Genomic DNA, 23,481 nt, shown 5'->3' with positions numbered 1-23,481 from the left:
CCTTGAAACACTTGTGTATAGGCGCGTTACAAATGCCATATCATATCATAACACTCTATTGGACGATAGTGTGTGCTGGGTCTAGGAATTTTAAAAGACTAGTAAAGTCAATTTAACTTTGTGCAGCTGATTTCCATCGGTGAGTGTGCCCCCACTTGTGCTCCATTTTACTTGTATTAAGGCGCCCCTGCTCCAAAGCGCAACCCGACAGCCCCAGGCCCCGAAATCCGCCCTCGCCACCTCCCGCTTCCTGGTTCCCACCAATCCCGCCTCTTGACCCGCCTCTGCGCCCTGATTGGTCCCATCAAGAAGATCAGCATTCATTTCCAGTCCTCCCCGGGCAGCCCTCTGCCCGTGCAGCCCCTGCGGCTATGGACCCGAGGCAAAGTACGGCGCATACAGTGGACAGCTCCTGATCGTATCTGCAGGTATCCGCAGGAGAAGCAAGAAGCCAACAACAAGTAAGTGTGGCAAGGGCGGGGCCAGAAGCAACTACTTCAGGCCATACTACCCTACCACCCATCTAACAAAGCATCACCACTGTAAACTCATTATATCTGCACTCAGAAACTCTGTCCTTTACATGTGAAAGTTGCATTTAGAAGTGTGCCCAATAGCCTCTCTGTGAAAGTTGCATTTAGAATTGTGTGCCCAATAGCCTCTCTGTGAATTTAGAAGTGTACCCAATTGCATTTAGATGTTGTGCCCAATAGCCTCTCTGCGAATTTAGAAGTGTGCCCAATAGCCTCTCTGCGAATTTAGAAGTGTGCCCAATAGCCTCTCTGTGAATTTAGAAGTGTACCCAAGTTGCATTTAGAAGTGTGCCCAATAGCCTCTCTTTGAAAGTTGCATTTAAAAGTGTACCCAATTGCATTTAGAAGCTGTGACCAATAGCCTCTCTTTGAAAGTTGCATTTAGAAGTGTGCCCAATTGCATTTAGAAGTTGTGACCAATAGCCTCTCTGAGAAAAGTTACATTTAAAAGTGTGCCCAATAGCCTCTCTGTGAAAGTTGCATTTAGAAGTGTACCCAATTGCATTTAGAAGCTGTGACCAATAGCCTCTCTTTGAAAGTTGCATTTAGAAGTGTGCCCAATTGCATTTAGAAGCTGTGACCAATAGCCTCTCTGTGAAAGTTGCATTTACAAGTGTGCCCAATTTCATTTAGAAGCTGTGACCAATAGCCTCTCTGTGAAAGTTGCATTTAGAAGTGTGTGCCCAATAGCCTCTCTGTGAATTTAGAAGCGTGCCCAGTAGCCTCTCTGTGAATTTAGAAGTGTGCCCAATAGCCTCTCTGAAAGTTGCATCTAGAAGTGTGTTAATATCCTCTCTGTGAAAGTTGCATTTAGAAGTTGTGCCCAATAGTCTCTCTGAGAAAGTTACATTTAGAAGTGTACCCAATTGCATTTAGAAGTTGTGACCAATAGCCTCTCTGAGAAAAGTTGCATTTAGAAATGTGCCCAATAGCCTCTCTTTGAAAGTTGCATTTAGAAAGAGTGCCCAATAGCCTCTCTTTGAAAGTTGCATTTAGAAGTGTGCCCAATAGCCTCTCTGTGAATTTAGAAGTGTGCCCAATAGCCTCTCTGTGAATTTAGAAGTGTGCCCAATAGCCTCTCTGAAAGTTGCATCTAGAAGTGTGCCAATATCCTCTCTGTGAAAGGTCCATTTAGAAGTGTGCCCAATAGCCTCTCTGCGAATTTAGAAGTGTGCCCAATAGCCTCTCTGTGAATTTAGAAGTGTACCCAATTTGCATTTAGAAGTGTGCCCAATAGCCTCTCTTTGAAAGTTGCATTTAGAAGTGTACCCAATTGCATTTAGAAGTTGTGACCAATAGCCTCTCTGAGAAAAGTTGCATTTAAAAGTGTGCCCAATAGCCTCTCTGTGGAAGTTGCATTTAGAAGTGTACCCAATTGCATTTAGAAGCTGTGACCAATAGCCTCTTTGAAAGTTGCATTTAGAAGTGTACCCAATTGCATTTAGAAGCTGTGACCAATAGCCTCTTTGAAAGTTGCATTTAGAAGTGTGCCCAATTGCATTTAGAAGTTGTGACCAATAGCCTCTCTGTGAAAGTTGCATTTAAAAGTGTGCCCAATAGCCTCTCTTTGAAAGTTGCATTTAGAAGTGTGTGCCCAATAGCCTCTCTGCGAATTTAGAAATGTGCCCAATAGCCTCTCTGTGAATTTAGAAGTGTGCCCAATAGCCTCTCTGCGAATTTAGAAGTGTGCCCAAGTTGCATTTAGAAGTGTGCCCAATAGCCTCTCTTTGAAAGTTGCATTTAGAAGTGTGCCCAATTGCATTTAGAAGTTGTGACCAATAGCCTCTCTGGGAAAAGTTGCATTTAAAAGTGTGCCCAATAGCCTCTCTGTGAAAGTTGCATTTAGAAGTGTACCCAATTGCATTTAGAAGCTGTGACCAATAGCCTCTCTTTGAAAGTTGCATTTAGAAGTGTGTACCCAATAGCCTCTCTGCGAATTTAGAAGTGTGCCCAATAGCCTCTCTGTGAATTTAGAAGTGTGCCCAATAGCCTCTCTGAAAGTTGCATCTAGAAGTGTGTTAATATCCTCTCTGTGAAAGTTGCATTTAGAAGTTGTGCCCAATAGTCTCTCTGAGAAAGTTACATTTAGAAGTGTACCCAATTGCATTTAGAAGTTGTGACCAATAGCCTCTCTGGGAAAAGTTGCATTTAGAAATGTGCCCAATAGCCTCTCTTTGAAAGTTGCATTTAGAAAGTGTGCCCAATAGCCTCTCTTTGAAAGTTGCATTTAGAAGTGTGCCCAATAGCCTCTCTGTGAATTTAGAAGTGTGCCCAATAGCCTCTCTGTGAATTTAGAAGTGTGCCCAATAGCCTCTCTGAAAGTTGCATCTAGAAATGTGCCAATATCCTCTCTGTGAAAGGTGCATTTAGAAGTGTGCCCAATAGCCTCTCTTTGAAAGTTGCATTTAGAAGTGTACCCAATTGCATTTAGAAGTTGTGACCAATAGCCTCTCTGAGAAAAGTTGCATTTAGAAGTGTCCCCAATAGCCTCTCTTTGAAAGTTGCATTTAGAAGTGTGTGCTCAATAGCCTCTCTGCGAATTTAGAAGTGTGCCCAATAGCCTCTCTGCGAATTTAGAAGTGTGCCCAATAGCCTCTCTGTGAATTTAGAAGTGTACCCAAGTTGCATTTAGAAGTGTGCCCAATAGCCTCTCTTTGAAAGTTGCATTTAAAAGTGTACCCAATTGCATTTAAAAGCTGTGACCAATAGCCTCTCTTTGAAAGTTGCATTTAGAAGTGTGCCCAATTGCATTTAGAAGTTGTGACCAATAGCCTCTCTGAGAAAAGTTGCATTTAAAAGTGTGCCCAATAGCCTCTCTGTGAAAGTTGCATTTAGAAGTGTACCCAATTGCATTTAGAAGCTGTGACCAATAGCCTCTCTTTGAAAGTTGCATTTAGAAGTGTGCCCAATTGCATTTAGAAGCTGTGACCAATAGCCTCTCTGTGAAAGTTGCATTTAGAAGTGTGCCCAATTGCATTTAGAAGCTGTGACCAATAGCCTCTCTGTGAAAGTTGCATTTAGAAGTGTGTGCCCAATAGCCTCTCTGCGAATTTAGAAGTGTGCCCAATAGCCTCTCTGTGAATTTAGAAGTGTGCCCAATAGCCTCTCTGAAAGTTGCATCTAGAAGTGTGCCAATATCCTCTCTGTGAAAGGTGCATTTAGAAGTGTGCCCAATAGCCTCTCTTTGAAAGTTGCATTTAGAAGTGTACCCAATTGCATTTAGAAGTTGTGACCAATAGCCTCTCTGAGAAAAGTTGCATTTAGAAGTGTCCCCAATAGCCTCTCTTTGAAAGTTGCATTTAGAAGTGTGTGCCCAATAGCCTCTCTGCGAATTTAGAAGTGTGCCCAATAGCCTCTCTGCGAATTTAGAAGTGTGCCCAATAGCCTCTCTGTGAATTTAGAAGTGTACCCAAGTTGCATTTAGAAGTGTGCCCAATAGCCTCTCTTTGAAAGTTGCATTTAAAAGTGTACCCAATTGCATTTAGAAGCTGTGACCAATAGCCTCTCTTTGAAAGTTGCATTTAGAAGTGTGCCCAATTGCATTTAGAAGTTGTGACCAATAGCCTCTCTGAGAAAAGTTGCATTTAAAAGTGTGCCCAATAGCCTCTCTGTGAAAGTTGCATTTAGAAGTGTACCCAATTGCATTTAGAAGCTGTGACCAATAGCCTCTCTTTGAAAGTTGCATTTAGAAGTGTGCCCAATTGCATTTAGAAGCTGTGACCAATAGCCTCTCTGTGAAAGTTGCATTTAGAAGTGTGCCCAATTGCATTTAGAAGCTGTGACCAATAGCCTCTCTGTGAAAGTTGCATTTAGAAGTGTGTGCCCAATAGCCTCTCTGCGAATTTAGAAGTGTGCCCAATAGCCTCTCTGTGAATTTAGAAGTGTGCCCAATAGCCTCTCTGAAAGTTGCATCTAGAAGTGTGTTAATATCCTCTCTGTGAAAGTTGCATTTAGAAGTTGTGCCCAATAGTCTCTCTGAGAAAGTTACATTTAGAAGTGTACCCAATTGCATTTAGAAGTTGTGACCAATAGCCTCTCTGAGAAAAGTTGCATTTAGAAATGTGCCCAATAGCCTCTCTTTGAAAGTTGCATTTAGAAAGTGTGCCCAATAGCCTCTCTCTGAAAGTTGCATCTAGAAGTGTGCCAATATCTTCTCTGTGAAAGGTGCATTTAGAAGTGTGCCCAATAGCCTCTCTTTGAAAGTTGCATTTAGAAGTGTACCCAATTGCATTTAGAAGTTGTGACCAATAGCCTCTCTGCGAAAAGTTGCATTTAGAAGTGTCCCCAATAGCCTCTCTTTGAAAGTTGCATTTAGAAGTGTGTGCCCAATAGCCTCTCTGCGAATTTAGAAGTGTGCCCAATAGCCTCTCTGCGAATTTAGAAGTGTGCCCAATAGCCTCTGTGAATTTAGAAGTGTACCCAAGTTGCATTTAGAAGTGTGCCCAATAGCCTCTCTTTGAAAGTTGCATTTAAAAGTGTATCCAATTGCATTTAGAAGCTGTGACCAATAGCCTCTCTTTGAAAGTTGCATTTAGAAGTGTGCCCAATTGCATTTAGAAGTTGTGACCAATAGCCTCTCTGAGAAAAGTTGCATTTAAAAGTGTGCCCAATAGCCTCTCTTTGAAAGTTGCATTTAGAAAGTGTGCCCAATAGCCTCTCTTTGAAAGTTGCATTTAGAAGTGTGCCCAATAGCCTCTCTGTGAATTTAGAAGTGTGCCCAATAGCCTCTCTGTGAATTTAGAAGTGTGCCCAATAGCCTCTCTGAAAGTTGCATCTAGAAGTGTGCCAATATCCTCTCTGTGAAAGGTCCATTTAGAAGTGTGCCCAATAGCCTCTCTGCGAATTTAGAAGTGTGCCCAATAGCCTCTCTGTGAATTTAGAAGTGTACCCAATTTGCATTTAGAAGTGTGCCCAATAGCCTCTCTTTGAAAGTTGCATTTAGAAGTGTACCCAATTGCATTTAGAAGTTGTGACCAATAGCCTCTCTGAGAAAAGTTGCATTTAAAAGTGTGCCCAATAGCCTCTCTGTGGAAGTTGCATTTAGAAGTGTACCCAATTGCATTTAGAAGCTGTGACCAATAGCCTCTTTGAAAGTTGCATTTAGAAGTGTACCCAATTGCATTTAGAAGCTGTGACCAATAGCCTCTTTGAAAGTTGCATTTAGAAGTGTGCCCAATTGCATTTAGAAGTTTTGACCAATAGCCTCTCTTTGAAAGTTGCATTTAGAAGTGTGTGCCCAATAGCCTCTCTGCGAATTTAGAAATGCGCCCAATAGCCTCTCTGTGAATTTAGAAGTGTGCCCAATAGCCTCTCTGCAAATTTAGAAGTGTGCCCAAGTTGCATTTAGAAGTGTGCCCAATAGCCTCTCTTTGAAAGTTGCATTTAGAAGTGTGCCCAATTGCATTTAGAAGTTGTGACCAATAGCCTCTCTGTGAAAGTTGCATTTAGAAGTGTACCCAATTGCATTTAGAAGCTGTGACCAATAGCCTCTCTTTGAAAGTTGCATTTAGAAGTGTGCCCAATTGCATTTAGAAGCTGTGACCAATAGCCTCTTTGTGAATGTTGCATTTAGAAGTGTGCCCAATTGCATTTAGAAGCTGTGACCAATAGCCTCTCTGTGAAAGTTGCATTTAGAAGTGTGTACCCAATAGCCTCTCTGCGAATTTAGAAGTGTGCCCAATAGCCTCTCTGAAAGTTGCATCTAGAAGTGTGTTAATATCCTCTCTGTGAAAGTTGCATTTAGAAGTTGTGCCCAATAGTCTCTCTGAGAAAGTTACATTTAGAAGTGTACCCAATTGCATTTAGAAGTTGTGACCAATAGCCTCTCTGGGAAAAGTTGCATTTAGAAATGTGCCCAATAGCCTCTCTTTGAAAGTTGCATTTAGAAAGTGTGCCCAATAGCCTCTCTTTGAAAGTTGCATTTAGAAGTGTGCCCAATAGCCTCTCTGTGAATTTAGAAGTGTGCCCAATAGCCTCTCTGTGAATTTAGAAGTGTGCCCAATAGCCTCTCTGAAAGTTGCATCTAGAAATGTGCCAATATCCTCTTTGTGAAAGGTGCATTTAGAAGTGTGCCCAATAGCCTCTCTTTGAAAGTTGCATTTAGAAGTGTACCCAATTGCATTTAGAAGTTGTGACCAATAGCCTCTCTGAGAAAAGTTGCATTTAGTAGTGTCCCCAATAGCCTCTCTTTGAAAGTTGCATTTAGAAGTGTGTGCCCAATAGCCTCTCTGCGAATTTAGAAGTGTGCCCAATAGCCTCTCTGCGAATTTAGAAGTGTGCCCAATAGCCTCTCTGTGAATTTAGAAGTGTACCCAAGTTGCATTTAGAAGTGTGCCCAATAGCCTCTCTTTGAAAGTTGCATTTAAAAGTGTACCCAATTGCATTTAAAAGCTGTGACCAATAGCCTCTCTTTGAAAGTTGCATTTAGAAGTGTGCCCAATTGCATTTAGAAGTTGTGACCAATAGCCTCTCTGAGAAAAGTTGCATTTAAAAGTGTGCCCAATAGCCTCTCTGTGAAAGTTGCATTTAGAGGTGTACCCAATTGCATTTAGAAGCTGTGACCAATAGCCTCTCTTTGAAAGTTGCATTTAGAAGTGTGCCCAATTGCATTTAGAAGCTGTGACCAATAGCCTCTCTGTGAAAGTTGCATTTAGAAGTGTGCCCAATTGCATTTAGAAGCTGTGACCAATAGCCTCTCTGTGAAAGTTGCATTTAGAAGTGTGTGCCCAATAGCCTCTCTGCGAATTTAGAAGTGTGCCCAATAGCCTCTCTGTGAATTTAGAAGTGTTCCCAATAGCCTCTCTGAAAGTTGCATCTAGAAGTGTGCCAATATCCTCTCTGTGAAAGGTGCATTTAGAAGTGTGCCCAATAGCCTCTCTTTGAAAGTTGCATTTCGAAGTGTACCCAATTGCATTTACAAGTTGTGACCAATAGCCTCTCTGAGAAAAGTTGCATTTAGAAGTGTCCCCAATAGCCTCTCTTTGAAAGTTGCATTTAGAAGTGTGTGCCCAATAGCCTCTCTGCGAATTTAGAAGTGTGCCCAATAGCCTCTCTGCGAATTTAGAAGTGTGCCCAATAGCCTCTCTGTGAATTTAGAAGTGTACCCAAGTTGCATTTAGAAGTGTGCCCAATAGCCTCTCTTTGAAAGTTGCATTTAAAAGTGTACCCAATTGCATTTAGAAGCTGTGACCAATAGCCTCTCTTTGAAAGTTGCATTTAGAAGTGTGCCCAATTGCATTTAGAAGTTGTGACCAATAGCCTCTCTGAGAAAAGTTGCATTTAAAAGTGTGCCCAATAGCCTCTCTGTGAAAGTTGCATTTAGAAGTGTACCCAATTGCATTTAGAAGCTGTGACCAATAGCCTCTCTTTGAAAGTTGCATTTAGAAGTGTGCCCAATTGCATTTAGAAGCTGTGACCAATAGCCTCTCTGAGAAAAGTTGCATTTAGAAATGTGCCCAATAGCCTCTCTTTGAAAGTTGCATTTAGAAAGTGTGCCCAATAGCCTCTCTCTGAAAGTTGCATCTAGAAGTGTGCCAATATCCTCTCTGTGAAAGGTGCATTTAGAAGTGTGCCCAATAGCCTCTCTTTGAAAGTTGCATTTAGAAGTGTACCCAATTGCATTTAGAAGTTGTGACCAATAGCCTCTCTGCGAAAAGTTGCATTTAGAAGTGTCCCCAATAGCCTCTCTTTGAAAGTTGCATTTAGAAGTGTGTGCCCAATAGCCTCTCTGCGAATTTAGAAGTGTGCCCAATAGCCTCTCTGCGAATTTAGAAGTGTGCCCAATAGCCTCTGTGAATTTAGAAGTGTACCCAAGTTGCATTTAGAAGTGTGCCCAATAGCCTCTCTTTGAAAGTTGCATTTAAAAGTGTACCCAATTGCATTTAGAAGCTGTGACCAATAGCCTCTCTTTGAAAGTTGCATTTAGAAGTGTGCCCAATTGCATTTAGAAGTTGTGACCAATAGCCACTCTGAGAAAAGTTGCATTTAAAAGTGTGCCCAATAGCCTCTCTGTGAAAGTTGCATTTAGAAGTGTACCCAATTGCATTTAGAAGCTGTGACCAATAGCCTCTCTTTGAAAGTTGCATTTAGAAGTGTGCCCAATTGCATTTAGAAGCTGTGACCAATAGCCTCTCTGTGAAAGTTGCATTTAGAAGTGTGCCCAATTGCATTTAGAAGCTGTGACCAATAGCCTCTCTGTGAAAGTTGCATTTAGAAGTGTGTGCCCAATAGCCTCTCTGCGAATTTAGAAGTGTGCCCAATAGCCTCTCTGTGAATTTAGAAGTGTGCCCAATAGCCTCTCTGAAAGTTGCATCTAGAAGTGTGTTAATATCCTCTCTGTGAAAGTTGCATTTAGAAGTTGTGCCCAATAGTCTCTCTGAGAAAGTTACATTTAGAAGTGTACCCAATTGCATTTAGAAGTTGTGACCAATAGCCTCTCTGAGAAAAGTTGCATTTAGAAATGTGCCCAATAGCCTCTCTTTGAAAGTTGCATTTAGAAAGTGTGCCCAATAGCCTCTCTTTGAAAGTTGCATTTAGAAGTGTGCCCAATAGCCTCTCTGTGAATTTAGAAGTGTACCCAATAGCCTCTCTGAAAGTTGCATCTAGAAGTGTGCCAATATCCTCTCTGTGAAAGGTGCATTTAGAAGTGTGCCCAATAGCCTCTCTGCGAATTTAGAAGTGTGCCCAATAGCCTCTCTGTGAATTTAGAAGTGTACCCAATTTGCATTTAGAAGTGTACCCAATTGCATTTAGAAGTTGTGACCAATAGCCTCTCTGAGAAAAGTTGCATTTAAAAGTGTGCCCAATAGCCTCTCTGTGGAAGTTGCATTTAGAAGTGTACCCAATTGCATTTAGAAGCTGTGACCAATAGCCTCTTTGAAAGTTGCATTTAGAAGTGTGCCCAATTGCATTTAGAAGTTGTGACCAATAGCCTCTCTGTGAAAGTTGCATTTAAAAGTGTGCCCAATAGCCTCTCTTTGAAAGTTGCATTTAGAAGTGTGTGCCCAATAGCCTCTCTGCGAATTTAGAAGTGTGCCCAATAGCCTCTCTGTGAATTTAGAAGTGTGCCCAATAGCCTCTCTGAAAGTTGCATCTAGAAGTGTGTTAATATCCTCTCCGTGAAAGTTGCATTTAGAAGTTGTGCCCAATAGTCTCTCTGAGAAAGTTACATTTAGAAGTGTACCCAATTGCATTTAGAAGTTGTGACCAATAGCCCCTCTGAGAAAAGTTGCATTTAGAAATGTGCCCAATAGCCTCTCTGAAAGTTGCATCTAGAAGTGTGCCAATATCCTCTCTGTGAAAGGTGCATTTAGAAGTGTGCCCAGTAGCCCCTCTGTGAATTCAGAAGTGTGCCCAATAACCCCTCTGTGGATTTAGAAGTGTGCCCAATAGCCTCTCAGAAAGCTGCATCTAGATGTCTGGCAATATCCCATCTGTGAAATTGCATTTGGAAGTGTGGCCAATAGCCTCTCTGAGAAAAAGTTTCATTTAGAAGTTGGGCCCAATAGCCTCTCTGAGAACAATTGCATTTAGAAGTGTACCCAACTGCATTTAGAAGTTGTGCCCAATAGTCCCTCCGAGGAAAGTTGCATTTAGAAGTGTGCCCAACTGCATTTAGAAGTGTACCCAATTGCATTTAGAATTTGTGATCAATGGCCAGTCTGAGAAAAGTTGCATTTAGAAGTGGGCCCAATTGCATTTAGAAGTGGGCCCAATTGCATTTAGAAGTTGTGACCAATAGCCTCTGAGAAAGTTGCATTTAGAAGTGTGCCCAATTGCATTTAGAAGTGTACTCTCTTTGAAAGTTGCATTTAAAAGTATGCCCAATAGCCTCTCTGAAAGTTGGAATACATGGAACACATGAGTGTATGCGTGGGGCACACTGGAGAATGAGGGACAAACCAGAGCACGCAAGGTGGACTAGAGTGCGTGAGTGTGTCGAGCTGACGGGAATGTGTAGGGCAACCTTGAACGCATGAAAGGAATAAAAATACATAGAACGGACCTGACCCCATAGATTTGCGTGACGTACATATTATGCTTTGGAATGCAGGGAACATTTGTAAGAGCATATATCATACCACATCCCACGCTTACTCTCTTCTTTACACCACCACTCAACTAGAACACAGAGATACTATGACACCATTCGGTATAACTGTTCTCATATCAACATCTCCCGCTCACTCCCCATTACTCTAAGTAAACACTGCTGGTTTCACACCCCCCAGCCAGGCGTTCACCTCAGGCCTAACGCAGCCACACTCGGTCTGGATAAATCCTGCCAGAGCGAACACATACTCCTGATCTCTCAACCACCACACCTACCGCTAAGAAGCAGCTACCACACGAATTCCGCACCAGCTGCACACATACCTGGTGCGCACACGCACCTTTGGACTCTCTCTACTCTCTCTACTGACCTGAACTTCGGTTCCCAAGGGCGTTCAACCTACCAGCGCCTTCAGACCATACCAATGGTATATAAGGCGCTATATAAATGCAACATAACATAACATAACATTCTCTGGGAAACGGTAGTTTATCCCAGAGAATGTGTTTAAACCTTGGGAGAGCCTAAAAGGCTTCCCTGTGTCACTGCACTGAGGGTGCTGTGTGACACACATGAAAAGATGATGCCTATGGAGTTGTCTAAAACCCCATAAACAAAGAACACAAGAGTAAAATGCACATCAAAATACATGAGAGAGTGGGAAACTAGGCTCACACTCTCTCAAAGTAAAAAAAAAAAAAAAAAAATCAATCCTCAAAATCCAGCAAAGTTGCTGGGGGTCTCGAAGGTGAAGGGAATTAGCACATTTATGAGAATTCTCCCTAACACAAGAACTGCTAAATGTCTGACTAATTCGCTCTAACCATGGCTTGCTTATTCTCTCACTGTATTTCACTTTGTACTGTACTTCACTTTGTTTCACTTAGAAACTCTGCGACCATCATGTAACCCTGGTCACTCGCACTTATTGTTATTGTTCCCATATACTATGAAAATGCATGTAACTTGTTGAACTCGATTGAAGTCTCTAGCGACCAGTTACCTCAGGGTTCGGCGCGCAGTATAAATAAAGAAACTAAACGGTGGCAGAGGCCTGCACGGTCAGGGGCATGGCTGGCTGTGCCCCAACCCCCATTGGTGCTGGTGTCCTCTAGTACCATAGGGTCTGCCAGATGTCCAGGGCAGGCCCCAACCCCCACCGGCACTGGGCATGTAGACTGCCAGTGATTGTAGCACTCAGAGGGCCTGCTGGATGCCATAGCGGGCCTCCACAACAGCGAGTAGGACTCGCAACCTCACCCACCTTGGAATTTATTTATTCACCAGCAAAGCCTCCTAATCGTACATTCATTTTGATTGGCTCTCACCCACCCAAAATAATATTCTCCTTGTTCACCCGCCCCAATTAATTTAAAGGTCGGGAGGTATGCAAGAGCTGCCCCTCAGGCTCTTCACAGCCTGGCCCTTGCACGCTTCACCATGGGACCTGCGACAGTCGGGGGGGAAAACAATGACTGGAGTCTAGTATACAGGGCATTCAGATCTGCCTAAGTCATCTGGGGCTCTCCTTTGCCAGGCCCCTCTACCCTGCAGGGGACCTGGCAGGCATCCTCGTCGTAACCCTGCAGTCCCCAAGACCTTCAGGAGGAATGCCCAAACAAGGGTTGCCAACTGTTTCCCCTATGTGCCATGCAACCCCCACGCAGAGAAGGTGTCGGAGTCGGCGGTAACTCTAGGTTGCTGTGCAGCCTGAAGCTTGTGTGGGTCCTTTTCTCTAATCCTCTATGCTTGTGCTGGTCGTAGGTCAGCGATCCTGCGTTTCCAGCGGCTTCTCAGCATTGTAAGGCAGAGACTCTGCGGAGCTCCGGCACTGGATCATCTGCCTTTGCCGGCTCTCCAGCTGCCTCACAGCCGTTCAGGGCAAGTGTAAGGCACCCTGGCTGGTTATTTGTGAGGTAATAAAAAAAGGACAGCTTAACGCGGCATACTCTGATGTGGTAAGCGTTCTCACCCGTGCTGCAGATACTGGTGGGTTAGCCCCACCTCTTGTGGGAGATGTCGTTTATTGGTCTTACTCTCGGCTTGTTCTACACTCATCGATTATTCTCTTTATCCTGGTCAAAATTATGGCTGCACGCAAGAAGGCTAGTGCTCGAAGCCTATTGACCAGGAACCAGGAGCACACAGACCTTACCCTTGGGCTGGGTGTTAAATCAAATGCAGATGAGGGCTTAGCGGGATCAGTGGCTCCCTCTCCTTTGACTAATAGAGACCGTGTTTCGGAGGTCTTGGCTCTCAGTTCTCGTAGGAGACTCAGATTGCAAGGTTTCCACTTTGCTTCGGAGGTGGATAAAACTGAGAACCCTGAGAACCCTGGCTCCCCTTGTAAATGCCTAATACAGGAACTGGATAGCCCAGTACTGAAGACTGATTTTACACGACTTGTAGCCCAGGATAGTTTACAAAAATCTGGAAATATTTCCACTGTGCCAGTCCCGACCCCAGCTGTATCATCATTCCTGGACGGTTTTGAGAAATATGCCTGGAGGGACGCGGCTCACCTAATCTCATCACCCCTTGCTTTTCAAGGGGGGGGAGGGGCCGGCCAGGTCCAACCTATCTCAATCTGAGCATACTGGTCATTCGCAATGGCCCGCTCTTATGGCTATTATTGCCAAGTAGCTACTTATTTGCAATAGTCCCTTTGATCTTGGCTTACTTGCAGATGCATTAAATGTTTGGGTTTCGGATTTACGCCCGCCTAGGGTGAACGCAGCATCGCAGACAGATGGGCCATTTAGTCCAGTCACCTTGTTACAGGCACCTAAATCGGATAATGCCTGCCAAGTCAACATACAAAGAGCTATGACAGACCAAGCTTCACAAAATGACTCCTGCAGTAAGGAGTCTTTGGTGCCTATTATGCCAATACTGGTAAGGAATGAGTGGGCTAAAACCCATAATGCTAGATACTAAAGGTCCAACACATGAAATACTTCGGTCTTTTCCGGTACCCGAGTTGAAATCTGGCTACAAAGCGGTTAAAAAACATACAGCTGCGAAGGCTAAATTTAGGATGGCATCCTCGTGGATCTTGCAATTAAGAAAATCAGAAATGCCAAAAATAAACTAATTCAGTACTCATGACTTCATTATGGACCAGAGAAATGTTGTCATCACAACATTCAAAAAAGCGAAGGAAAAGAGTCAAGAGAAGCTTTACGTAACAAGGTTCTTGCCTGGTTACGGCTGAGAACAGGACCGGGTGTGGTCAGACTCTCGGACATAAAGATTCTTCGTAGGGCTCAAAACCAAATAGTGATTGTGTCCTAGTGGGCTGTGGGGTCAGCACTCAACCTGCGTTTTTAAGACGGTGTAAATACCTCCCCGGAGGGTCATCGAACTGCAACTTGATCCTCTGAGGTGTACTTCTTTAGGGAGTACTTTTCCTGGCCTATCTTCATTAACTGTAAACTGCCGTTATTAGTCATTTATTATCCGCGTTTGACGAGGTTCCTTTTATTTTTCCTGACTGTGCCTTATATACCCATGGTGATTGTTTCTTTGTTACATGTAACCGTGTTGGTATTTATGTTTGTATTGTATGCGCCCTCAGGTTTATGGTGCGCAAGTACAATAAAGTAAAGTAAAACTAAAGAGAGAAAGCCTGAAAGCTCAGGCAGGAATGAAAAGAAACACACAAAAATAAGGATTATGAAGGTGACGAAGGGGAGTGCAACGAGTGGAGGAGGCACCCCGATAACCGGGGCAGGGGCCTTACTCCTTTTCGCGCTCTTGCCCCTCCCCCCCCCCGGGAGGAGGGCGAAAGAGCTGAGGAAAGGGCGCCAAGAGCCCCGGAAAGCCCGCGAAGGGCAACAAAGAAAGGGGGCGTGGCTTGGCGCTTAAGTACAGCGGGCGCCCGGCTTGGGAGCACTTGCAGCTCTTCCAGCAGCCGGGCGCCCGCCAAGAGAGGAGGACTTCGCGGGACGTGTGGGAATCGACTTCGTGGGACAGCGCTTTCGTGTTTGCAGAGCAGAGCGGGTCCAACAAGCAGACGGTATCCGGAGGCGGCGGCGACGGAGCGCGAGGGTCCCGAGGCAGGTTCCTTCCGGGACGGCAATTCTTGGCGTGGCCGGCGGAAAGAAGGCGGGACTTCGTGGCGCAACGGTGCAGGCCATCCAACGAGCGGAGAATCTACAGGGAGCTACACGCTCTCAGTAGGCAGGAAAGAAGGTGCGGAAGCAGGCGGGAACACCCACCGAGCGGGGAAGCGGCAGGGAACAACACGCTCGTAGCCGGCTGGACGCTGCAGAGTAAAGAGGAGCCTTGCATCCGAACGGCTCGTGGAGGCGGGAGCAGGAAGCGGACTTCCCGTTCGTGCGCAGAGCACCCGGGGTGCAAGCATTAGGTCGTTGCACAAGTGAGGAGTGCTTGGGCTGACAAGGCAGGCGACCTGAGCAATTTTTAAGGGTGTTGTCAGGAGTTGGAAGGAGCAAACTAAGGCAAGGCAACAACTAGTGAAAGGACAACAACGTAAGCAGAAATTTTCACTAAGCTACGAGGACTGTGAAAGAAAGAAAGCGGGCATTGCTGGCAAGGGCAGTGCTTAAAGAAAAAGTATGCAAAGGCAAGGAAAAAGCCAAGAGGAACAACAGAGAGAAGACCTGGAGGCTTTTTTAATGATGGCAAGAAAAGCAGGGGACAAATATGGCAACGACTGGATGCAGTTAATGGCAGCACAGGTGGGAGCGGAAGTTGCGGGACGCAATCAGAGGGCGGAGTCACCCATCTTGTTCCCTCCTACACCCATCGAGGAGGCATGGGTGGAAGTGCACTCGCAGGAAGGGAGAGAGCTGGACATCGAGGAGCTCGAGGACGAGGAGGAGCCGGTCACCAAAAGGAAAAGGGTGATGACCAAGAAAGCCAAGGACAGCCAGCAGCAAGCGGCGGCAGCACAGAAAAGAAAAACCAACCCCAAGGGAAAGGGGAGGGCGCAGGAGGTTGAGGCCATTCCGGCACCTGTCCCTGCTGAGGCTCCAAGACCAATGGGAGGTCCACGCAGCACACCTGTAGCCACACCGGCGGTAGCAGCGGAGGCGCCAACCACCTTGGAGATGGTGAAAGGTATGTTCAGGGAATGCATGGAAGCTTGGGTGACGGGTGCAAATTGTCAGTTACCTGTTAATAAGAATGCTTTGAACATGGGGGGTAAGGGAATACAAGGAGAGAATGGGAGCACGGAGCAACTTGGCTCGGGGGTGAGTCAGCCAGTGGCAGGTGCAGGACAGCCAGTAATGGGAGGGAACCCGGTGCAGATGGCGACACAGGGGTCAAACACCATCTACATGCCACAAATTGGGGGGACACCTTGGTGGGGGGCACAGGCCTCTTCACAGGTACAGGGGCAGGAGCAGGCCAGTAGTAACACAATATACGGGAGGCCCATGCCAGGGTTTGCACCGGCCAGAGTGGCGATCAATGCATTGGCATGGCATATCCCGTTGGCATACAAAGAGCGGGTTTGGAGGAAGGAATTCATGGACATTATGGAATTGTTGGGAATGGTCCCCGCGGGACAAGGCTTCAGCGAACCCACAGAGAGGGAAAGGGAGAAGAAGGAGAGGGAGAGGCCAAGGATAGAGCTCAACATACATACCTGGTTGAGGGCATTCAGGGTTTATGCCACGATCATGTTAGAAAAATTCCCACAAGATGGCGTGGCATTGATGGCGTATGAGCAGTATATTCACGAGCAATACTTGAAGCATGGGGGGGATACATGGAGCAACTACGATAAAGGTTTTAGACTTAAAATGCAGGTATGGCCGGGAATGACATGGGATGAAGTAGACGTGGGGGATCGCATAGATACGAAATCGGTCCCAGCCAGGCCGGTGGATGAGAGCGTGGCAAACGAAAGAACAGCACATAGCAGGGGCAGGGGGTCCTATGCGAAAGGGAGGGGGTCCTTTCGTGGGAACTCCTCTTGGACCAACCGGCCCAGTTACCAAGGGGAGTTGCCAGAATGTTGGTTGTTCGCCGAAGGGAGGTGCACGTATGGTAATGCGTGCAGGTTCAAACACACAAAAGCAGCGAGCGCAGGGAGACACAGCCCCACCAGCCGAGAGGGCAAGTCAAGGGGCAGCGCAAAGGGCAAAGAGAAAAGCAAGCATGATTGAAACAGAGCTGCCCACGCCAATACGTTTACAGGCCATGATTCCTTTCTTGAATGCATACAGCGAAAGGGGTGACGCAAAACTGTTATGGGAGGGTTTCAGGTGGGGATTTAGGATTCCCTTCCAGGGGCAGTTAGGAACTAAGGAGGCTTGCAATTTAAAATCTGCACTAGCTATGCCCGAAATATTGGCGCAAAAAGTGGGGAAAGAGGTACAATTGGGGAGGGTGGCTGGCCCCTTCCGCACTCCTCCACTGGGAAACCTGGTGGTTTCACCATTGGGTTTGGTACCTAAAAAGGATAAGGGGCAGTACAGACTGATCCAACACTTGTCCTTCCCCGAAGGGGAGTCGGTGAACGATGGCATTTCGGGGGAAGAATGCAGGGTGCATTATGCAACATTTGAAGATGCAGTGGACGTGGTAAAGGCAGCGGGTGTGGGGGCCCTCATGGGGAAGGCGGACATTGAATCAGCCTTCCGGTTGCTACCGATTCACAAAGACAGCCATCATTTGCTGGGGTTCAAGGTGTTGCAGGATTACTTCTACGACAAATGTTTACCGATGGGGTGTGCAATTTCATGTGCGTATTTTGAAAGGTTTAGCAGATTCCTGGAATTTGCAGTAAGGCGAAGAAGCAAGGTTGGGGGGATGGTGCATTACCTTGATGATTTCATGTTTGTGGGGGGCCAAGGGACCCAGGATTGCAAGAACCTCATGGCGGTATTTCAGGGGTTGATGAAAGAATTTGGTGTACCTCTGGCGAAGGAAAAAACGATGGGTCCGGTAACATCACTTGTGTTTTTGGGGATTGAAATTGACTCTGTAGCAGGGGTGTGCAGGCTTCCGGGAGACAAGGTACTGAGGTTGAAGGAAGTGATTGCGGGATTGTTGGGCAAGGAGAAAGCCACTTTGAAAGAGCTCCAGTCCTTAGCAGGCAGCTTAAATTTCGCAGGCAAAGTGATCCCTCCAGGTAAAGCCTTCGCTAGAAGCATAGAATTGAAGACAGTGGGCTTGAAACACGCAGGCCAACACGTGCGCCTAGGGAGAGAGGTTAAGAAAGATCTAGAAATGTGGAACACCTTTCTGGATCACTTTAACGGGGTATTGGTGTGGAAGGAACCCCTGGGGAAGGGAGATGGACCGAACCTGATTACCGATTCATCAGGGGCCCTAGGTTTTGGTGCTATCTTGGGCTCTAGGTGGTGCGGGCAAGCTTGGCCGGCGGAATGGCGGTCCAGGGAGATCGCTAGGGACATTACGGTACTGGAGCTGTTCCCGATAGTGGTGGCATTCAAGCTCTGGCCAGGGCAGATGCAAGACAAGAAGGTGCTAGTTTGGTCAGACAACCTAGCAGTGGTCCAGATTATCAACCAGGGAACAAGCAGGAACGGGAGGGCACTGGGGCTGCTCAGGGAATTGACTAGGTGCTTGCTGCAACTGAATGCAGAAGTCAGGGTGCGTCATATACCCGGGGTTAAGAATGTGGCCGCTGATTCTCTTTCTCGTTTGCAGTGGGGAAAGTTCCGGGAACACCATCCGGAGGCGAGCGCACGGATGACACCCTTCCAGTCACAGTGGTGGGGACTGGTTGGGGAGATCTGAGCGCACTGATCAACACGGCCCTCGCACCAGGCACTATGCGGAGATACAAGGCATGCTGGGAACGGTTCAGGGCCTTTCAGAGTAACATACTGCCCGAGAGCGAAAAGGGCCGGCCTGTGCGCGCCTTTGTGGGATGGTCCTGGAGCCAAGGACAGTCCAGGGCGTGGGTGGCATATCACTTGGCGGCGATTGCTCAATTCTACAAATTAAGGGGCATGCCTGATCCCACGAGGGAGCATTATATTGTCATGGCAATGAAAGGTTGGGCCAAACAGGTATTGGCAAAGCCCGACGAGAGACGGCCCATAGATGTGGGAAAATTGCACAAACTGATCAGGAACTTGTGGGTGGTGTGCAGGGACGAGTACGAAATAAGATTGTTCGCAGCAGCCTTCTCTCTCGCATTTTTTGGGGCGTTGAGGGTAAGCGAGCTGGTGCCTGCCAACAAAAAGGGGAAAGGTTTGAGTTTCTTAAGGAGCTGTGATGTAAGGGTACAGGGGGAGCAGTTATGCTTATATCTGAGGAGGTCCAAGACCGATCAGATGGGAAAAGGCAGAATGATCCCATTGGGGAGGGTGCAAGACAGTCCGGTCTGCCCAGTAGGATGCGTGAGCAGGTACCTGATCCACAGGTGCCACACGGGGGAGGAGGCCCCCTTCCTGGTGCACAACGATGGAACAGCACTAAGCCTGTTCCAGTTCAAAAGGGTGTTGGACAGAACACTGGGGGAGGCGGGGTTCTCCAGTGGGAGTTTCGGGACACACTCCTTCAGGATTGGGGCCGCCACAACCGCGGCTGGGATGGGCCTGGGTGCGGAAACAATCAAACAGATTGGGGGCTGGAGGTCAGGTTGTTTTAAGCGGTATGTCAGGCCTGAAAAAATGCAAGACTAACAGTTCCTCCCTCCTGTCTCCCCGCAGTAGCACCAAGGCGGGGAAGGCGGCGGTCCGCCTGGGTGGTGGGCCATTCGTTTGTGACAAGGGCCAAGGGAAGCTGGTCAGCCAAGCAGGAGGTGCTGACCGCCGGGGAGTACCGGGTGCAGTGGCACGGAGTGCCGGGCATGAAATGGGCACAGCTGCACGGGCACATACGCAGTCTCCTGAGGCGCCATCGGAGGCCTGACGTATTGGTGGTACACCTCGGCGGCAATGATTTGGCCGAGTTGGGGAGGGGGATCTTGCTCAGAGAAATGATGTCATCATTGCAGGAACTGGCGGCCCAATTGAGGGACACGGAAAACATATGGTCTGAAATCATCTCGAGGCGCGAATGGAGGGGCGCCAAGAGTCAGGCAGCCGTGGAAAACTCAAGGAGGAAGTTGAACTGGGCCATGGCTAAGTTCTGCAAAGGGAGAGGCCTGCAACACATCAGGCACGGTCTGATCAATCTTAAAAACACGGAGTACTACTTAAAGGACGGTGTGCATTTGTCGGAGCAGGGAATGGATTTGTTTTTCTGGAACATCTGCACAAAACTACTGGAGTTATAAGCTAGGAAAGGGGGGAGCCACGGTGGGCGAGAACCCACCTTTGGCGTGGCGGGTTGTGGCAACCCAGGATAAGACTAAGACTCCGAATGAGCCATTGCTAAACCAGAAGGGGCTTCGCCCATTCTAGACAGCGCCTCCTGGGAGCCTAAACGGCGGGGGTGTCTGGCGGTAGCAATTGGGGCTCAACTTCCCCCCAACAAACGGCGCTCTCCCAGTCCGCAAAGACCTGCAGGGGCAGGCGGTTTCTCAGACTCGAAGGCCTTGGGGGAGTTATGCCTGCAATCAGTATGGAGAAAAAGGGGGAAGCAGGACGAGGAGCAGTCGCCACACCTATTGGATCAAAAATGTAATACCTGTTTGCAGTGGTTTTTGTATATGTAATAAATAAATCTGCGGCCTTGTTATGCCAAACAAAGGAAATGTCTCATGCAGCACCTTACTAGAGGGGAAACGGAAGGGGCTGATAAAATGAGTAATGTTGGAAACAAATGGCATAACTATTGGACAAATGCCCAGGTTATGAAGGTGACGAAGGGGAGTGCAACGAGTGGAGGAGGCACCCCGATAACCGGGGCAGGGGCCTTACTCCTTTTCGCGCTCTTGCCCCTCCCCCCCCCGGGAGGAGGGCGAAAGAGCTGAGGAAAGGGCGCCAAGAGCCCCGGAAAGCCCGCGAAGGGCAACAAAGAAAGGGGGCGTGGCTTGGCGCTTAAGTACAGCGGGCGCCCGGCTTGGGAGCACTTGCAGCTCTTCCAGCAGCCGGGCGCCCGCCAAGAGAGGAGGACTTCGTTTCCCACCCTCCCACCCTACAGCTATGGCGGAGCCTGGACGTCGTTGTCGCAGGATGGACAGGCGGGTTGTGGCAACCCAGGATAAGACTAAGACTCCGAATGAGCCATTGCTAAACCAGAAGGGGCTTCGCCCATTCTAGACAGCGCCTCCTGGGAGCCTAAACGGCGGGGGTGTCTGGCGGTAGCAATTGGGGCTCAACTTCCCCCCAACAAACGGCGCTCTCCCAGTCCGCAAAGACCTGCAGGGGCAGGCGGTTTCTCAGACTCGAAGGCCTTGGGGGAGTTATGCCTGCAATCAGTATGGAGAAAAAGGGGGAAGCAGGACGAGGAGCAGTCGCCACACCTATTGGATCAAAAATTTAATACCTGTTTGCAGTGGTTTTTGTATATGTAATAAATAAATCTGCGGCCTTGTTATGCCAAACAAAGGAAATGTCTCATGCAGCACCTTACTAGAGGGGAAACGGAAGGGGCTGATAAAATGAGTAATGTTGGAAACAAATGGCATAACTATTGGACAAATGCCCAGGTTATGGGGTAAAAGGGACAGTTATACCTCCGAAGTAGGGGCTGAGCTAACAGAGCATGTAAGAAGGTTCCAGCAAGGTGAGGCCTCACAGGCTAAGTACTGGGGCGAGGAAGAGTGACGTGGAGGTAATGGGTCTACAGTTTTGTTATTTTTTTGTGCTGTGTATGTGTTAAAATGCCATCCGCCACTAAGGTTCCGAAAAAAGTTAATGACTGGAAAGGATGGGTGTGAGTGACACTGTGTTGAATCCCGCACTTGGCTGACAGGCGATTTTCCAAAGTTGCCCCCCCCCCCCTATTTAAGTAATCAACCAGTGAAAGGGTAGACTTGTGAATGCTGATCACTGATTGAAAGTGGCATAGCTCGAAACACGAGGCACTACACAAATCACAACTGAGTGCAAAGTGGCTTTAACATGCGGGTGTGGAAGGTTAAACGAACCCAGATCAGTTTTGATATCAACATGGTTCTGGGTTTGGCAGGACTATCAAGGTTCCCGTAGCCAGGCATCATATGGTCATCGAATCCGTTTAGTGTTTTAGATGTAGGAAAACTACAAGTCCCACCAGGCATCATATGGTCACCCAATCCGTTTAGTGTTTTAGATGTAGGAAAACTACAAGTCCCACCCAAGGGAAACATGAATGCTCGATTAATGAAACCATCTATTTCGCATATGTATATAAAGATATAGGAAGGGAGGGGGAAACTTAAAAATGATCTTCGTAAGAACGTGCGAAACAAAACAAAATACGTTTCTAATCATGCAGCAATGCCTCTGGGCGGAGCAGCGCACTGTGTACGTTTCATGTACACCACGTGCTTAGGACTAGGGCTGCAGAAACCACTGAGCAAGCACAATCCGAAATGACACGATCTAGCACAAAAAATAATCACCCACCATGATGACGCACACAGACTTTCCTCTCCAGTTTGTTCCTTAATGTAAGTCAATGGACACTATCCCCAAAGCGTACGACGGTAGTGTTTAGTTCCCATCAGAGAAAAGGACCTTAGCAACGCTCCTTCTCTTTGCGTCACGTGAGTTCTACGTTCGGTTGTGTCTGAAAAGTCACTTGTCTCAAGTTACGGACTTCATCAACGTGTAGTCTTTGCAGTTTGCAAGCTGTGAACGGGAAGTCTAATGTAACCTAGAGAATGTCATATCTGAACACAGCATCGGGGCCGACAGCTGATGAAGACCGCCATTTCTCCGTTACTAATCGCGTTTAATTTACAGGGACTTATGTTCAAGGGGGTGTATTTTGTGCAGTGGGGCTGAGCACGGGCATTCCTCCGTTCACATGCGAATTTCTAGTACGTCCGTTCCCAGTAATGTGGATAGTTATTTATTTTTTTCTGGTGGAGAGAGGCTTTTTTTGTCCTGGTATTTTGTGGGTTTGTTATGGGCAACGGAGAGAAGAGATGTGTTGACTAACCTGTGCAGAGGGACACATTCGGGTACGAATTTTCGTCGTAACAGTTAGTAAGGCGGACGGTTTGGGCTGTTAGGTGTTGCTTGTGACAAACTATAGCATTGGAGTACAGACAGAGGTCAGGGTGGACTGGAACTAAAGGTTACAGAGTTCCCTTGTCAGGGCCATAACCCAAAGGTGGCAACTCTTTTTGTTGTTGTAAACTTCTTCCCCACTGTGGATTTGTACCTGAGCCCAGCCAATATCAAGCAAGTGTAAAATGTCACTGCGCTATCTTTTATGCCCTTATGTGGTTTGTTATTTCAGTAGACTGCTTGGGACATAAAACACATTCCCAAGCAGCCAAAAAGCCCAGTTCGACATCTGCATATGAATTTCTGTTGGCTCAGAATTGTAGGTAATGGAAGGGGTGAGGGATGAGTGTGGGGAGAGAGGGGTGGCTATAAAGAAGTGTGAATGGTGGGTGATTGGAAGGGGAGCCTGCATAAAGCCACATGCTGTGGGGGACAATGACACACTAATGGTGGTCATTTAAATGTCTTTTGCTGCACTGTGTTTTCTTAAGTCTTGCTAGAACTGTTGTAAAATGCAACATTGCAGGGTGGAGTGGAGGAAAGGAAGGACATGGTTTGGTAATTGATTTTGGGGGGAGGATGATGAGTATGGGGTGGGGTGGGCGGTTGGGGAGTGGTTGGAAAAGTGGGCGGGACACCAGAGCATAGTTCCACTACTTAACACTCCAATCAAGTGGAATGACATTAGGAGGTGAACAGTCTGTAAATGATGTTTGGTTATGTGCCCTCCCATTGCCTGCCTATGGCCATGCTAATTCCAATGGCTGTCCCCACCCATTTCTGCTTCTGTCAGTCCAAAAAACCTCCTCATGGGAACTCTTTGAGCTTGCGTTAATCAAGC

The 23,481-nt window shown here is 46.9% G+C and overlaps 1 protein-coding gene across 1 annotated transcript in view; it reads right to left on the bottom strand.

Annotated features, from left to right (window-relative positions):
• The window catches only part of TMA16 (translation machinery associated 16 homolog), a 207,827-nt gene extending 185,581 nt beyond the window's left edge, over window positions 1-22,246 (bottom strand). The window contains exon 1 of the mRNA XM_069631374.1: window positions 22,032-22,246. Coding sequence (XP_069487475.1) covers window positions 22,032-22,034 — 3 coding nt within the window. The 5' untranslated portion in view covers window positions 22,035-22,246. The remainder of the gene's footprint in view (window positions 1-22,031) is intronic.
• Window positions 22,247-23,481: the final 1,235 nt, after the last annotated feature.

This window comes from Ambystoma mexicanum, chromosome 6q (assembly GCF_040938575.1).
Source record: "Ambystoma mexicanum isolate Mex_15411 chromosome 6q, UKY_AmexF1_1, whole genome shotgun sequence".
NCBI lineage: Eukaryota > Metazoa > Chordata > Amphibia > Caudata > Ambystomatidae > Ambystoma > Ambystoma mexicanum.
The sequence above is the reverse complement of the archived record's forward strand: the minus strand, read 5'-3'. Positions and strand labels throughout refer to the sequence as shown.